We start from the raw sequence: 17254 nt of genomic DNA, 5'->3' as shown, positions 1-17254 counted from the left end.
AGGGGAACCATTAAAATCATCAAGCCTCTGTCTGAATATTGCCAGAGACCTTCAGAAACAGAGACATCTCACCACCACCCCGAAGAGGTTATGGGATGGATCCCTCTGCTCAAAATTTGCATTTGTTAAGCCTGAAACCAAAATCAATATGGGAAATCTCCTGATTTTAAAAAAATGTTGAGCATGCATCAGGGAAATACAAATGAGATACCACCTCACACCAGTTAGAATGGCTAAAATTAACAAGGAAATGACGGATTTTGGCAAGGATATGGAGAAAGGGGAACCCTTCTACATTGTTGGCAGGAATTCAAGCTAGTGCAGCTCTGGAAAATAGTATGGAGGTTCCTCAAAATAGAGCTACCCTATGACCCAGCAATCACACTACTGGGTATTTACCCTAAAGATATAAATGTAGTGATCTGAAGGGGCACATGCACCCCAATGTTTATAGCAGCAATGTCCGCAATAGCCAAACTATGGAAAGTACCTACATGTCCATCAACAGATAAAAGGATAAAGAAGATGTGGTGTGTGTATACACACACACACACATACATACATACAATGGAATACTATGCAGCCATCAGAAGAAATGAAATCTTGCCATTTGCAATGACATGGATGGAACTACAGGGTTTTATGCTGAGCAAAATAAGTCAGAGAAAGACAATTATCACATGATCTCTCTGATACGAGGAATTTGAGAGATAGGGTGGGGATTGTGGGGGGTAGGGAAAGAAAAAATGAAACAAGATGGGATCGGGAGGGAGACAAACCATAAAACACTCTTAATCTCACAAAACAAACTGAGGGTTACTGGGGGTGGGGGTAGGAATAGGGTGGCTGGGTTATGGACATTGTGCTATGTATGTGCTATGGTGAGTACTGTGAAATGTGTAAGCCTGAGGATTCTCAGACCTGTACCCCTGGGACAAATAATACATTATATGTTAGTAAATAAATATTAAGTTAAATTAAATTAAGTTGTAAAAGAAAAAAAAATGTTGGCCAGGACTTCGAATTAAAAAAAATAAATAAACCCTAATAAGCAACAAGTCTAGAACAATGTACTGATCTAGTCTGTAACCTCTGATAATCCTTTATTATCTACATTTAAAGGTACCTATCACATCCTTCATTCAATTTTTAATTTGGTCTAAAGAGCATGTAGCTCTTCCAACCTTTCTTTACCCATCTTCCTTTTCCTCTGAATGTTTCCTGTTTTTTTGAAGCCTTCCTTAGAAATGTTGCTCTTAGAAGATACCTTTTTTGGTGTTTTTAAACCAGCAAAGGTAGAAAAGACTATGATATTTTCAATCATCACTCAGTATTGCCTATGAAGGGTATTTTTTTGCTAAAAGTACCATATACACAATTTTTGGAGCAATTTCATGGTGTTGTTGCTGGGTCCAACTGAGCCTCAAGTCTTCATTAAAATTTACTAGCCTTTTTTCCTCTCTTTTTTCCTTGGTTCTGTTACATCAAAAATTATCTAGTAGATTTACTTAATCATGGGCTTCTTTAAACAAGAGCTTTAACCTAACTGTAAGCTATAATATTTATTTGTAAAGCGTCAACTGTTGGTTTGGGGTCATTGTTTTAGCCTGTCTGTATGAGCCTCTAAAACTTTCTGGTATAGGGGCACCTGGGTGGCTCAGTCAGTTTGGCATCTGCCTTAAGCTCTGGTCATAATCTCAGGGTCCTGGGATCAAGCCCCTCATTTGGCTCCCTGCTTGGTGGGGAGTCTGCCTCTCCCTCTCCCTCTGTCTGCCTCTCCCCCTGTTTGTACACTCTGTCTCTCTGTTTGTCAAAGAAATAAAATCTTAAATAAATGAAAATAAAATTTTATTTCTATAGTCAGATATCTTTCCTAGATTTGAGTCATTTTCAAGTTTGATCGATATGTTATTATTGAATAGTTGATGATAATGTCAAACAGGCAGGTTTGCTCAAGCTTAGCTTCCTACAATTTAAGGTAGATTTGCTGATTAACCCTATTAGGGTACCAGCTTATTGGTAAATTATAAATCTATCTAATGATATTGTTATCTAGCCCTCCATCTTTGGTACATAAGGATATCATGGGTCACCTGATCAAATGTCTTGCTAAAAGTTTAAATGTGCTTGGTCTACCACTCTAAAATAATCCTATCAAAATGAAAGAGACTTGATTTTATAAAACCTATTGAATTTTAACTTAAAGATTAGCCCAATTAAAAAGTGGGCAAAAGATTTAAACAGACATTTCTCCAAAGAAGGTATACAAATGGCCAACAGTATATGAAAAGATGTTCAATATCATCAGGCATTAAAGAAAGGCAAATCAAAACCACAGTGAGACATAGAACCCAGCAATCCTACTTCTGGATATATACCCATGTACATCATGGTATTATTCACAATAGCTGAGAGGTTGAAGCAAGCCCATCGATGGAGGAATCCATAAAGAAAATGTAGTATATATGTACAAAGGAATATTATTCAGCCTTAAAAAGGAAGTATGACACATGCAACAATATAGATTAAACTTGAGGACATTTTACTGAGTGAAATAAGCCAATCATTTAAAGACAAATACTGTATGAGGTATCTAAAGTAATCAAAGTCGTAGAAACAAAAAGTAGACCAGTTGTTTTCAGGGGCTAGAGGGAGGGGGAAATGGAGAGTTATTTCCAATGAGTATAGAGTTTAAGTTTTGCAAGATGGAAAAGTTTTGGAGATCTGTTGTATGAATATCTGCATATGCTTAGCGCTACTAAACTGTACACTTAAAAATGGTTAAGATGGTAAATGTTATTTTTTTACTGTAATTTAACTTTTTTTCAATAAAAGAGAAAAGATTAGCCCAACTCTTTCCTTTTATAGAGAAAACTGTGGTCCTAAGAATTTATAGAAACTTTTAGTGAACTCATGTGGATTCTGGTTACTAAGATTTTTCTCAAGTGCTCACAAATGAGCACTTATTGTGGTTAAAACATTGTGGTTATTGTGGTTAAAACGTTTGCTGAAGAGGGACACCTGGGTGGCTCAGTCGGTTAAGTGTCTGCCTTCGTTCGGCTTAGGACATGATCCCTGGGTTTTGGGATCAAGCCCCGCATCCGCTCCCTGCTCAGCAGAGAGCCTGCTTCTCCCTCTGCCTCTGCTGCTCTGTTTGCTGCTTGCTCTGTCTGTCAAATAAATAAAAATCTTGAAAAAAATTTGCTGAGGAAAAAAAATTTTAATCCCCATGTATGGCCAATCAGAGTCTTTCTAAGGATTAATTTGAGAATGCATAATACAGATCATCTTCTTAGTATTTCCTCTTTGAATTGAGAGACCTAATGGCGGACCTAGCATACCAACTGAAGACCTAGTTAACACGTTTTCTACTTTGTCTTCCTGGCATATGTTTGAATATCACTGGTGCAGGCTCCCATCTGCTACAGACCCCCCTTACTTTGTAGTTTTCAAATAATAGATGATAGCAATTCCTATTTGTTTTCTATGGTTTTTATTTTTTCATGTAAGACTATAATTTAATGTGTTTATTTGTTTATTTTTGGAATTCTAATGACCTATAAGGTTTCTCCCCCACCTTTGCCATATTGAAGATCTAAGGATTTTTTTTGTTTTAACTTAAAAGTAATAACTTAGATGATGTTTCACTTTATGAAAGTACCTCTTGAATAAGAAATCATGTTTACCTTGTTTTAAGCCCCGGATAAGAAAGAAGTATTTTCTCTGTTATATTTAATTACCAATCAAAGTATTGAATATCTTTGTAAAAATAAAATAGGAATGTCAGATGTGAACTGTGATAACCAATTGTTGATTTTTAAAAGGAAATTAATCATGTGATCCAGACTAAATCATTGGTTTAAAAAATCCCAAGTATTTAACTTGATGTAACTAATAGGTGCATTTAACTTTTAAACAACTATTTCAAAGTATTAAAAATCTTCACCATTCTAATTTTCAGCCAGTTTTCATTGTAATACACTGAGGGTGTCCATTACCCTTTAAAGTGACTAGTAAGAATAGAGTCCATTGTTCTAATGTGATTCTGTTTAATAGTGTGATCCCCACCAGCTCTGAGCCCTCACTAAAGGGAGCCTTGGAATCTTAAGGAGAATGATGAAGAACAATTCCATACAGTATTTTAATTTTTATTATCAATATAATTTTGAAAGCATAGAAACACTGAAGACAGACAGGCTTGCTTTCCAACCCAGACTCCACCACTTTCTGGCTTTGTCAAATTCTTTGTTCTTTCTTAGTCTTAATTTATCTGCATGTGAAACCGAGATGACACCAAGTCTCTGGTTGAAGTGATGAATAAAAACACAAGGCTGTTAAAAAGAGGTTGAGCAAATGTTAGCTTTCTAATTTTCCATGAGTAACATTAGTTGTTCTGTGGAATGTTTTTATTTGAAGTTTCTTGAGTCAGACTGACTCCCTTCTGGCCTAAAGTGGAGAGAGGTGTGTGGGGAAGTACATGTGCTGTATCACAGGTTGACATTAGGCCGAAATTTGTTTCCAGTCACTTCCAACATGGCCGTGTATCGTTCTGCTTGATTATTTCCATTGGCGAGAAGACAGTGTGGGCTCATTTGCATATGCTCCGTGTAATCAGAACGAGCCAAGTTTGCTTGTGTTTAAAGAATTCGGCTTCTTGAAGTTTGTTCTCGTGCAGACCCACAGGGGGATTTGTCCCAGACCTCCCGTTTACAATCGCAGGCGTTCTGTGAATAATCTGATACGGAATGAGTACAGAATAGACTCCTTTGTTTGCCAGACAGGTGAGAGCCCTACTTTCTCTTGTTGCTGAAAATCTGGGCCAGAAAAATGACTAGCGTTACATGAGTACTAAATTAACCTCATTCCTTTGTAATCGTTACCCTCCTAATGATTTCACTGAAAATCCAAGAATAACAAGAGGGAATCCCCCCACCCCCAGCCCGACACACACTAAGGTACTGAGAAATTGGGAAGTGTTTTTATAATGTTAATAATCCAACAACTGTGTGGCAGTTTTCAATTTTCTGAAGTTTTGTCATGAACACTATCTCTCACAAAAACCAAGTAAGGGGCACCTGGGTGGCTCAGTGGGTTAAGCCTCTGCCTTCGGCTCAGGTCATGATCTCAGGGTCCTGGGATCGAGTCCCGCATTGGGCTCTCTGCTCAGCAGGGAGCCTGCTTCCTCCTCCTCTCTCTCTGCCTGCCTCTCTGCCTACTTGTGATCTCTTTCTGTCAAATAAATAATAAATAAAATCTTAAAAAAAAAAAAAAACAAGTAAGATTGGTAGAGCAATTATTCCCCTTACGTAAATGAGGAGATGGAGGTCAGAGAGGTTGTTTCCTGATTAAGGTTATTTAGAATTCCTAGCCCAAAGTTTTTATCTCTGAATCCTTTTCTACTCTAAGGGTAAGGGCTAAAACATCAAGTGACTGAGTTGTAGTAGGTACTAGAGGAGATAACTACCTTTGTTCTTTCATTTACGGTTTACAACAACCCTATGAAATAGGTATTACACTTCTCATTTTACAGATGGGTTTGCTCAGAGAGGCTTAGTGCCTACTGAAGGTTGCACAGATGATGACAAGGGCAGTTTTCAGAAGTTTCTGACTCGAAGATGCATAGTTCCTTTAATCTGTTCTATCGTCTCTCAAGAGTCCACATAGACAGAGAGATAGATCTCCGATACACAGACAATCTATTCTGGATCTATTATATTCCTGGTATAGAAGATCTATCGATCTGTTAGGCGCTGTGGTAAGCACTTTTCCATGTGATCGCTTTCTCTCTCTCCATCCGCCCATAGACATGCAGGCAGTCATTACAAAAGAACCCAAGAATAGTTCCTAGGATGAGAACAACCAGAATGGCCTCCAGAGATGCCTGGGTTATGTGTCACTTGCCACTGTATGAAGTAGGGAGTGCAAAAGCGACATGCCTGGCAAAGCTTCCTACCCCACCACTCAGACCTCCCTCATCCTCCCTACTTTTGTGAAACCAGGGGAGGAGTCCCAGCTTTTGAATTACTAGCTGCATATCCTGGGGCAGGTTACATAACCACTCTGTCCCCTTGGCTTCCTCACCTGTAAAAATGGGCATATGGATGGCGCCTGCCTCATAAAGAGTTGGTTGTGAGGATAAAATTAATGAGTTAATGAAAAGTACTTCCAACAGTACCTGGCCCATATTAATAATAATAGCTAACATCATTTTGTTCTAGAAGACACTCAGTAAATATTAAACCTGTTATTTTTATTATATTCAATAAGCAGATTTTACTCCTCTGAGTCTTAACCCTCTCTGAGGGTTAACCCACAGCACAGCCCCAACACCCAGGTCTTGGTTCCCCCTCCTACTTTGTGTGTCGAGTCTGCTTGTAGGTAGAAGGTGGTGTGATTTAGTTACTACTATATTTCACTGAATGACAAGTTCCCAAAGCAGGTGTGTACAAGCAAAAACTCTGTATGGTATATTCTCATTTTTTTTTAATAATTTTTTATTTTTTTTTATAAACATATAATGTATTATTAGCCCCAGGGGTACAGGTCTGTGAATCGCCAGGTTTACACACTTCACAATACTCACCATAGCACATACTCTCCCCAATGTCTATAACCCCACCACCCTCTTCTTACCCCCTTCCGCCCGGCAACCCTCAGTTTGTTTTGTGAGATTAAGAGTCTCTTATGGTTTGTCTCCTTCCCAATCCCATCTTGTTTCATTCATTGTTTTCCTACCCCCCAAACTTCCCACATTGCATCTCCACTTCCTCATATCAGGGAGATCATATGATAGTTATCTTTCTCCAATTGACTTATTTTGCTAAGCATAATGCCCTCTAGTTCCATCCATGTCACTGCAAATGGCAAGATTTCATTTCTTTTGATGGCTGCATAGTATTCCATTGTGTGTGTGTGTGTGTGTGTAATATTCTTTATCCATTCATCTGTTGATGGACATGTAGGTACTTTCCATAGTTTGGTTATTGTGGACATTGCTGCTATAAACATTCAGGTGCACATGCCCCTTTGGATAACTACATTTGTATCTTTAGGGTAAATACCCAGTAGTGCAATTGCTGGGTTGTAGGGGAGCTCTATTTTCAACTTTTTGAGGAACCTCCATGCTCTTTTCTAGAGTGGTTGCACCAGCTTGCATTCCCACCAACAGTGTAGGAGGGTTCTCCTTACTCTGCATCCTCGCCAGCATCTGTCATTTCCTGACTTGTTAATATGAGCCATTCTGACTGGTGTGAGGTGGTGTCTCATTGTGGTTTTGATTTGTATTGCCCTGATGCTGAGTGCTGTGGAGCACTTTTTCATGTGTCTGTTGGCCATCTGGATGTCTTCTTTGCAGAAATGTCTGTTCATGTCCTCTGCCCATTTCTTGATTGGATCATTTGTTCTTTGGGTTTTGAGTTTGCTAAGCTCTTTATAGATTTTGGATAATAGCCCTTTATCTGATATGTCATTTGCAAATATCTTCTCCCATTCTGTCAGTTGTCTTTTGGTTTTGTTAACTGTTTCCTTTGCTGTGCAAAAGCTTTTGATCTTGATGAAATCCCAATAGTTCATTTTTGCCCTTGCTTCCCTTGCCTCCAGCAATGTTCCTAGGAAGAAGTTGTTGCGGCTGAGGTCGAAGAGGTTGCTGCCTGTGTTCTCCTCAAGGATTTTGATGAATTCCTTTCTCACATTGAGGTCCTTCATCCATTTTGAGTCTATTTTCACATGTGGTGTAAGGACATGGTCCAGTTTCATTTTTCTGCATGTGTCTGTCCAATTTTCCCAACACCATTTGTTGAAGAGACTGTCTTTTTTCCATTGGACATTCTTTCCTGCTTTGTCGAAGATTAGTTGACCATAGAGTTGAGGGTCTATTTCTGGGTTCTCTATTCTGTTCCATTGATCTATGTATCTGTTTTTGTGCCAGTACCATACTGTGTTGATGATAACAGCTTTGTAATAGAGCTTGAAGTCTGGAATTGTGATGCCACCAACTTTGGCTTTCTTTCTTTCTTTCTTTCTTTCTTTCTTTCTTTCTTTCTTTCCTTCTTTCTTTTTTTTTTTTAAAGATTTCATTTATTTATTTGAGAGAGAGAGAGAAATCACAAGTTGGAACAGGCAGGCAGACAGAGAGGGGGAAGCAGGCAGACAGAGAGGGGGAAGCAGGCTCCCCACTAATCAGAGAGCCCGATGCGGGGCTCGATCCCAGGATTCTGAGATCATGACCTGAGCCAAAGGCAGAGGCTTTAACCCACTGAGCCACCCAGACGCCCCAGCTTTCATTTTCAATATTCCTTTGGCTACTCAAGGTCTTTTCTGGTTCCATATGAATTTTAGGATTATTTGTTCCATTTCTTTGAAAAAAATGGATGGTATTTTGATAGGGATTTCATTAAATGTGTAGATTGCTTTAGGAAACATAGACATTTTCACAATATTTGTTCTTCCAATCCATGAGCATAGAACATTTTTCCATTTCTTTGTGTCTTCCTCAATTTCTTTCATGAGTACTTTATAGTTTTCTGCGTACAGATTCTTTGCCTCTTTGGTTAGGTTTATTCCTAGGTATCTTATGGTTTTGGGTGCAATTGTAAATGGGATTGACTCCTCAATTTCTCTTTCTTCTGTCTTGATGTTGGTGTAAAGAAATGCAACTGATTTCTGTGCATTGATTTTATATCCTGACACTTTACCTAATTTCTGTACAAGTTCTAGCAGATTTGGAGTCATTTGGGTTTTCCACATATAGTATCATATCATCTGCAAGGAGTGATAGTTTGACTTCTTCTTTGCCAATTTGGATGCCTTTCATTTCTTTTTATTGTCTGATTGCTGAGGCTAGGACTTCTAGTACTATGTTGAACAGCAGTTGTGATAATGGTCATCCCTGCTGTGCTCCTGACCTTAGTGGAGAAGCTCTCAGTTTTTCTCCTGGTATATTCTCATTTATATGCACTAAGTAACCTCACTATTTAGAGGGACTTTCTGGGTCCCTTGTTGCATTTTCAACAACATACTGTAATTATCTTTTCTCTGTTCTTTTTCCCCAGCCATGAGCTGCTGAAAGGTAAAGGACATACCATATTTAATTTTACATTCCCGGTATCTAGAATAGTGCTTGGCAGCAGTAACTTTTGTTCATTGACTTACTGAACATGTGAGAGGATGAGTGAATGGATACATGGTTAATTCTAGGTTGAGTAAATAATCATCTCCAAATTTGGGGTCAATCTGAATTTTCACCCTTTGGAATTTCTTAAAGCAAGATAGTTGATGAGGTTATTGGGGATCAGGGCATTTATTATGTAACCCCTCTTAATTATGGCCCATCATTCTTGTGTTTGTTTGGTAAGTCAAAGAGTTTATTATTGTATGCCCAAAGTATCTGAAGGTCAGACTCAAATCAATTTTTTAAAAGTATGCTTCTTGTCCTATACATATTATATTCTCTCCCAAGCAATGGTAGAGCAGATGTAAAAGATTTCAAAAAAATACTTCAGAGTGTTAGCACTCATAATTACTGGGTTCATATGAAATCATTTAAGAAGGATTCTGGGGTTTCAAAAAGTGCAAGTTCTTCAGTGATGCTGTGCTGGAGAGAACTGTAGACACCATCCAAAGTAGATACTTCCTTTGTGCAGATGAGAAGAAGTGAGGCCCCGAGAGGTGAAGGATCTGTTCAAGGTCACCCAGTTCATCAGGAAGTCAGTTCCCCCATATTCTAAGGTCAGTCCCCCCATATTCTAAGTCAGGTCCCCCAGGGGCGCCTGGATGGCTCAGTGGGTTAAGCCACTGCCTTCGGCTCAGGTCATGATCTCAGGGTCCTGGGATCGAGTCCCACATCGGGCTCTCTGCTCAGCAGGAAGCCTGCTTCCCTCTCTCTCTCTCTCTGCCTGCCTCTCCATCTACTTGTGATTTCTCTCTGTCAAATAAATAAATAAATAAAATCTTAAAAAAAAAAAAAAAAGAATTCATCTAAGTCAGGTCCCCCATATTCTAAGGCCAGTGGCTTTATGGACCCTGGGACTAGGATTCCTGGGTGACATTGATTCTGGAAGACGCAGGACTGGCCCTGTAAATCCAAACCTGCCAAGACAAGGGCATGATTTCTAGAAGAGCTCGTTGTGGTGGTTGATCTGGGCTAGCAGCCAAAGGAAGAAGATCCCTGTGGTCCACATGCATGCTCTTGGGTGTATACAGTCCATTCACATGACGTTTAACTTTGAAGGTGTCAGAGAAATGCAGGTCTGTTGCTGAAGAGAGGCAACATCAGACGGGGACCCACACACATGCAAAGGTTTCACAGTGTTCCTCTGCAATTTTTAAACACTTGAACTTTAAACTTTCAAACTTCAATAAATTATGTTGAAGGTTTGATAGAAACAAATTGTAATAAGTAACGGTTCCTTTTTTCTCCAGTGAGTTTGTACGCACAGAAGAGGAGGTCATTTTCAACTACGCAATGTAATGTTACACATGTTATTCAAACTAGTGTGACTTTTGCTCTTTTTTATTTCTGTACCCAGATTCGAAGGATTCCAAGGAGAAGAATAAGATGGAAATCTTGTACATACTGGTGCCAAGTGTTGCCATTCCTCTGGCCATTGCTCTGCTCTTCTTCTTCATTTGTGTCTGCCGCAATAACCAGAAGACCTCATCCCCGCCTGTCCAGAGGCAACCAAAGCACGTCAGAGGTCAAAACGTGGAGATGTCAATGCTGAATGCATATAAACCCAAGGTAAAATTAGCATAAAACGTGAAGATGTCAATGCTGAATGCATATAAATCCAAGGTAAAATTAGTAGAATGGAGCTGTACAGATTCTGTAAGCTTCGGGTTAAAGCAGAACTTAGCACCCTCCCCAGCTTCGAAATCAAATGATTTAGACTCAGAGTTTACATGCTCTAGAATTCATTTTCAGCATAATTTTGTCTGTCTCTAACTTTACCCAAGGCAGCTGGAACATTCTTTCATCAGTGTGTCCACGTCCACGTTGGGCCAGCCCCATTGCTGCCTTAACATGGAGTCTGGACTAGAAAGAATCTTTAAGACATCATCTCTCCTAAAGATTCCAAGTGTTTGCTATTTTCACAATTTCAAAGATGGAAAGACTGAACTCTTCCAGTCAAACTGAAAGAAATGAACAGAGGAAAAAAAAAAATAGTTGACTTAGTTCACTGTCCCAAAACTCCTTTTTATTGCACAACAGCACTGAAGAACGGTAGGTTTTATGTGATGTGCTTTTTTGCCACAGCAACAAAACCTAAGTCCTAACCTAGGAGCTCAGTTAGGTTTAATGCCTAACCAAAATCCATTTCTCTTTGATTTAAACATATTTAAAGAGAAGTGTTGTCCTTCCTATACTCTTTGAATGCTGTTTTATGATCGCCCACCTTAGCCTTCTCATCTCTGTGCTAAATCAGCCCACTTCCTTTTCGTTTTTCCTCCTTATCTCTCAACACGTGGGTTGCTCCAGGTCTTGGCAATGAACCCAGGGTCACCGGTCCTTACCTTAAACAGAGCACACACACCACATGTTGAAGCCGAAATACAACAGAGGCTTTCTCTCCAGAAAGCCAGAACCTCAATCCTTAGGCCTCTCAGCAAAGAAATTTCATTTAAATAATTTAGAAGACATCCCAAAAGCTTGTCTTTTCTTCTTATTCCAACTCCATAGGCCATTCATTCACTCATTCTACAAATATTTATCTTCTCTGTGGGCTAGTGACTGTATTACTCATTTGACCTTCATAAAGAAGCTGCATCTCTTTAATAAAATCTTAGAGAAAAATATCTTTACACTGAAATTAACTAATCCTTCGAAATAATTAGTAGAGTTGCCTATTGGGACTGACTCATAGTCCTCATTTGATTTTAGTCTGCTTTGCAGTTAGATTTTTGTTTGTTTGTTTCATTTAAAAAGTCTTATATATATTTTTTCTGTTGTACTCATATTTGTTGGTAAGATTTTCGGATTTCTTAAATGTTAAAAATTCATTTTTTAATTATTCTGTCTCAAGTGAAACCACAGTTCTCTTCAGTGTGAATCTTTACCATTAAAAAAAAAACAACAGTGAACAAGCAAATCTAGAGACCCTGAAGACTACAAGGTTCACTCAGTAGGCTGGAGGGACAGGTAGAGGTGGCGGTTCCTTTTTTGTGACATCCTAGCTGCCTGCTAGCCAGCGTACATCCATTACAGCATGTTAGAGAACATCACATTTAATCCTCACAAGGGACTTGAAGAAAAGAGAAGGGTTAATACTGCACATTCAGGAGCTCACACCCAGCTGACCCTTTACACTTCCCAGGCTTGAAAGTTCTGGTGTGATGGTGTTTCCTTATGAGAAACTGTCATTTCTGTTATTAAACATTGAGAAACTTTAGAAACGCCAGAACTGTGGACAGGAGAGAGACCTAGGTCAGCTGGCTTAGAGCAGTCATTTGCTGCAGCCACCGTCTCCTCTCAGAACAGACTCCTCTGGGCTGCGGCAGGAACCACGGGAAGAGTTCTTTCCATTTGGGAAAACTGTCAGTTGCATAGGTCAGCCTCCATGTGCAACTTAATTCCATTATTAGCAGAGGTTTGCTTTGCAAAGCATGGTGTCCAAGAGGCATGACATTTTGGACTTATGCAGTCTTTCAAAGAAAGATCTCATAGAACTTTGTGGCATAAATGGAGAAAGCTAAAGTGTGTTGAGGGAGATACAAATTGTCAAGAACTGTACTAGGAGCTTTAATATTCATGGTCTCATTTAATCCTTGCAGCTGTTCGAGAATACAGATGTGAGTGGGAAGAGGGCAGGCAATACTGAATATGATTCCATTTGGTCAGTTTGGGCTGAATGCTGACTGTAGGCATCCCCCTGCCTTGTGATAAATTTTTAAGAGGCTTGTGTAACCATCACACGTCTAAATGGTATAGCTCCAGTTCTGCCAAAGAAAGGCATGTGAAATTTGGTCAGAGCAGTAATAGTCCCCTACCTTATATGGCTGTAGAGAAAAATGTAAAATATACTGGGACAGAGGCACCTGGGTGGCTGGCTCAGTCGTTAAGTGTCTGCCTTTGGTTCAGGTCATGATCTCAGGGTCCTGGAATCGAGCCCCGCATCGGGCTCCCTGCTTCATGGGGAACTTGCTTCTCTCTCTCCCTCTGTCTGCTGCTCTGCCTACTGGTGCTCTGTCAAATAAATCTTTAAAAAAATTTTTTAAATAATAAAATATACTGGGACAAATTTTCCCAAAGACTTAGTGAAGTAAACATTGTTTTCATCATTTCTGAGGTTTCCCTTGCAAAATCTCCCAGTGCCAAGATTTCTCCACCAAGGCTTAGAATTTAGCCTTAAACAGCTCTCAAGTAACTCCGAACCACACTGTTAAGTAGGAACAGCTCGAGTATCTTTGACGGGGTTGAGGAGGGCAAAAGAAACAACAAAAACAAATGCTCACTCTTTTTCTCTTACTCTCTTAAGAGATTTGGCTCCAATCAAATTTGAGTTATTCTGTTGTTTGTTTTGGTTCTTACTGAGTGCCTTTCCTGGAAAAAGCACAAAGGACTTCGTAGACCTTAAAGAAAATTCCTAACTGTAAACAGCCAATCTCTAAAAGTGCTTTGAAAGGTCACTGACACATAAATATTACATGTACCTATAAAAGCTAAGGAAGGAACACACATAAGAAAGAAAGGGGGGCGGGTGGGGGAAGTCCTGAAAACAAACACCCTACCAGCGTAAAATCAGAAGGATACTTGGAGGGCCAGGATGTTAAAGAATAAAGTATGGAAACTGGTATGCCTGAGCCTTACTCTTATTTTCCCCTGGTCAATTCAAAAGTTAGAGGCTCCAGAATTTTTATTGATCCAAATGAACATGCCCTTGAGGGTTTAAACTCTTTCTATCTCTCTACACTTGCTGAGCTGCTAAAACCAACCCCCCCCAAGTGTTTGGATTAGGAAGAGTCTCCTCAGGGAGATTAGAAGCCTTTCAGAGGGCACAAGAGCAGTCAGACTGGTTGAAAGACCCAGCCTGAGACCCTGGAGAGGTGGGTGAGGCGGCTGAAAGTTAGACCTCCATGAGATTTGAGTTTCCTGCTGATTTGTGGGGAAAGGAAGTCCGTGGACCAGAGAGACACCTCAGTGTGGAGCCATGAACAGTCGGGAAATGGAGATGTTCCTCCTGCTCCTACCTCCTCCACCCCCCATGGCCCTGAGAAGTCACTTGGCCTCTGTGAGTCTCACATTTCTCAGTTGTTCAGAGAATGATGTAGACCCTGTTAGTGTAAGGTACTGTTCATTTGTTTTCCTTTTATTCTGTTCAGCAGGAGATTTCAAGCCATTCGGTGGGACAAGATAACCTTCTCTTTCCCCTCTGTAAAATCCCCTGATGAGTATTCTAGTGATGTGTGAACTAAGTAGGACTTTTCTGTATTGCATTACAAATTTTATGATCTGAGTGGGTGTTTTTTAAGGGTACTGTGGAAAATGAACCTTCTCCAAGAATCCTGGGAAACCCTAACTTCCGTTCTCCTGGATTCTTTTCTTTCGCCCCTCCCCCTCCACTCCCCAGTAGTCATGTGTCTGAAAAACAGGGCAGTGTCTGCAGGGGAGAGAAGGCTGTGGAGCACTCTCCTGGGGAGTGAGAAAGTGCCAGAGCCTCCCACTTGAGCACAGCAGAGGGGGTGGGGGCTTCTGTCCTTCCCTTTGTGACTCACCTACATGGGACACTGAGAAGTTAAGAGTTGGAGGAGTTTGGGGATGGGGGACAAAGAACAGTGGGCTGGAGGTTGGGGAGGGCCACGGCCAAAGCCCAAATAGGCTGTGGGTCAGACTCGGCAGCTCCAGGCTGGTATAAGGAACATTTGGTAGAAAGCAGGATTTGCCACGTGTTCTGAAGCTGGTGACTCTATTTTATTTCTCAGTGTACCCTCATCTCTTGCCAACCTCTCTGTTTCTTCACTTCCAGGCAGTTCCTCTCCCTTTATCCTTTCCACCCAAAGTAGTTGCTGAATGTACTGACACTTGATGATCTTCTCTGGACCTGTCCTCTTTGCCAGTAATCTGCTTCCATCTAAAAAGCTCTGCTGTGGTCTTGCTGCCCCCTTGGAACCCCTGGCCTTACCCAGTGTCACCACATTTAGTGCTAAAATGTCCTCAATAGCTTTACTACTCACTCCTTAAAGCCTTTGACCCCCAGACTTCTGAGCTCATCATTCTATTGACAGGGCCCTCTAGGGAATCCCCAGTGATGTAATTCAGTCTAATGGCCTTTTCCAAGTCTTTATCCTCCTTAATTTTCCTGGAGCCTTGGATATTCTGAACCACCATCTTGAAATACTTTTTCTCTTGGCTTTCCTCCTATCGCCTCTGTTTCCTTCACTAGTTCCTTCCGTTCCTCTTTTCCTCTCTCCCACCTCCCCCTCTTCTCTCTCTCTCTCTCTTTCTTTCTCTCACTCTCTCTCTCATGCCGATTTCATCCTCTAGCATTGCTTTTGCTCCCACTTGATATAAATTCCCCAATCTGGAAGGACCAATCTCAAGTTAGAAAATTCTTCCTCCCTGTTCCTAAGAATCCATACTCTCTGGGCCTAACTACCTTTCCAGCCACATTTTCTTGGTCGATTTCTGGGAGGTAGTTTGATGCACTCCAAAGGGCAAGTACTGTAAGGAGAGAGAGAGAGATGATTAACGGATCTCAGCTCCATTGATTATCAGCCATGAGGTCTTAAGCAAATTCTCTGAACATTTTTTTCTCCCCTATAAAACAAGGATACAAATAGTACTTAAAGATTTTTTTTTCTTATTTGGATGTTTTCGGGATGGGGGGTGTGCATGGAGCACCGAGGGAAGGAAGAAGGCGAGGGAGAAAGCTCCAAGGGAGCCAGATCAGCCGAATCAACCCTGGTGATCAAGGGGGTGACAGAAGTCACAACCAGATCACCCCCACATCTGATCTTTTTGGCACCTTGAGATAGCATATTTGGTACTTCACAGGTACTCGATAGCTAGAAGTTACTATTATTTTTGATACATTTGCTAATATGAACAACCACAAATATTTTAATCAACTCCCAAGTGCCGTGCACAGGAAAATGTGGGCTGTGAAGAAACTCTAGGATCCAGGAGGCTATGTTACCTAGGGTGAGGACAGAAGCAAGGGAAGCAGTACAGCAAAGATAATATAGGTAGCTCTTTGGACATCTCTGGTATTACATTCCTACTCCGTTCGCATAAATGCCCCTGCCCACACCCTGTTGACACCCTGGGTAAAATCCTTCAGGGTGGAGAGGGTCTGAGAGTTCGGGCTGGGAGGCTGTCCAGGACAGAGCCTCGCCTCCAATCTGTGTCTATAGAAACTGGACTTCCGGGGAGAATGAGTATTAGAAGTGGCTATATTATAGGTGGTATTACAAACAAGCTAAAGTCCATCACACGCATTATCTCAACGGGATCTCTCTTACGACCTTCTAAAGGAGGAGCTAATTTGAGCCTGATTTGAGAGAGAGAAAACTTGAACCCAGGTCTGCCCAGTCCAGAACCCACGAGTGTCCCTATTGCTTCAGCACTGCATCCTGCTGCCTAACTTTGAGGCTGACCGAACCCCTGAGCTCAAGTTCTGAGCACTTGGTGGCTCAAGCTGACACTGGAAGAACCGGCCTCTGTTCTGCCCATTTCCAGGAAGGATCGAAATTCTCCCATCGACATTATCAAACAACCACCACAGAATGAACCCTGGGCACCACCAAACATTCACACGAACCATCAGAAAGTTATGTGACAGAGAAAAAAGAACTGCTTTCAAAGAGAAATCACTTCCAGAGAAGTGCCGCTGAACTCTGGGCAAATGTGGCAGACTGTTGGTTGAAGCTCCCTCCAGAATTTGATGGCATAAGCTGGAAGGCACTTAGTTCGGCTGTAGTCTTTGGAAAATGTCCATAACCTCCCAACATGAAAGTGCTCTGGCCTTTAAGTTTTTAAAACATAATCATTTCCGTTGAGGAGCGGAACCAATTGTTTCGCAATTTGAACACTGTTTACCTCAGAACCAGTAAAAGGCACAAGAATGGAAAATAGCCTTTGGAGTCAAGTAGATTCCTGTCAACAGCGAGGTCCAGATACTAAGAAGTCTCTACTCTCCAGCGCTCTCGTGCCCCCACACAGGCAAAGGCTGCTGTGTTCATTTGTCCCAGTCAACTAATGAGGACAACAGAGAATCAACCAGAGTAAGGTCTAAATCAGAGATCAGGAAGCAATTATACC

The 17254-nt window shown here is 40.9% G+C and overlaps 1 protein-coding gene across 4 annotated transcripts in view; it reads left to right on the top strand.

Moving 5' to 3' along the window:
• ROR1 (receptor tyrosine kinase like orphan receptor 1) overlaps positions 1-17254 on the top strand; it is a 409050-nt gene that overhangs the window by 379863 nt on the left and 11933 nt on the right. For 3 of the 4 annotated variants that reach the window (XM_032303565.1, XM_032303568.1, XM_032303567.1), the window contains exon 8: positions 10527-10738. In XM_032303565.1, coding sequence (XP_032159456.1) covers positions 10527-10738 — 212 coding nt within the window. Of the gene's footprint in view, positions 1-10526; positions 10793-17254 lie in introns of all 4 variants that reach the window. The other variant, XM_032303569.1, reaches the window with a different exon arrangement.

This window comes from Mustela erminea, chromosome 10, assembly GCF_009829155.1.
Source record: "Mustela erminea isolate mMusErm1 chromosome 10, mMusErm1.Pri, whole genome shotgun sequence".
NCBI lineage: Eukaryota > Metazoa > Chordata > Mammalia > Carnivora > Mustelidae > Mustela > Mustela erminea.
The sequence above is the reverse complement of the archived record's forward strand: the minus strand, read 5'-3'. Positions and strand labels throughout refer to the sequence as shown.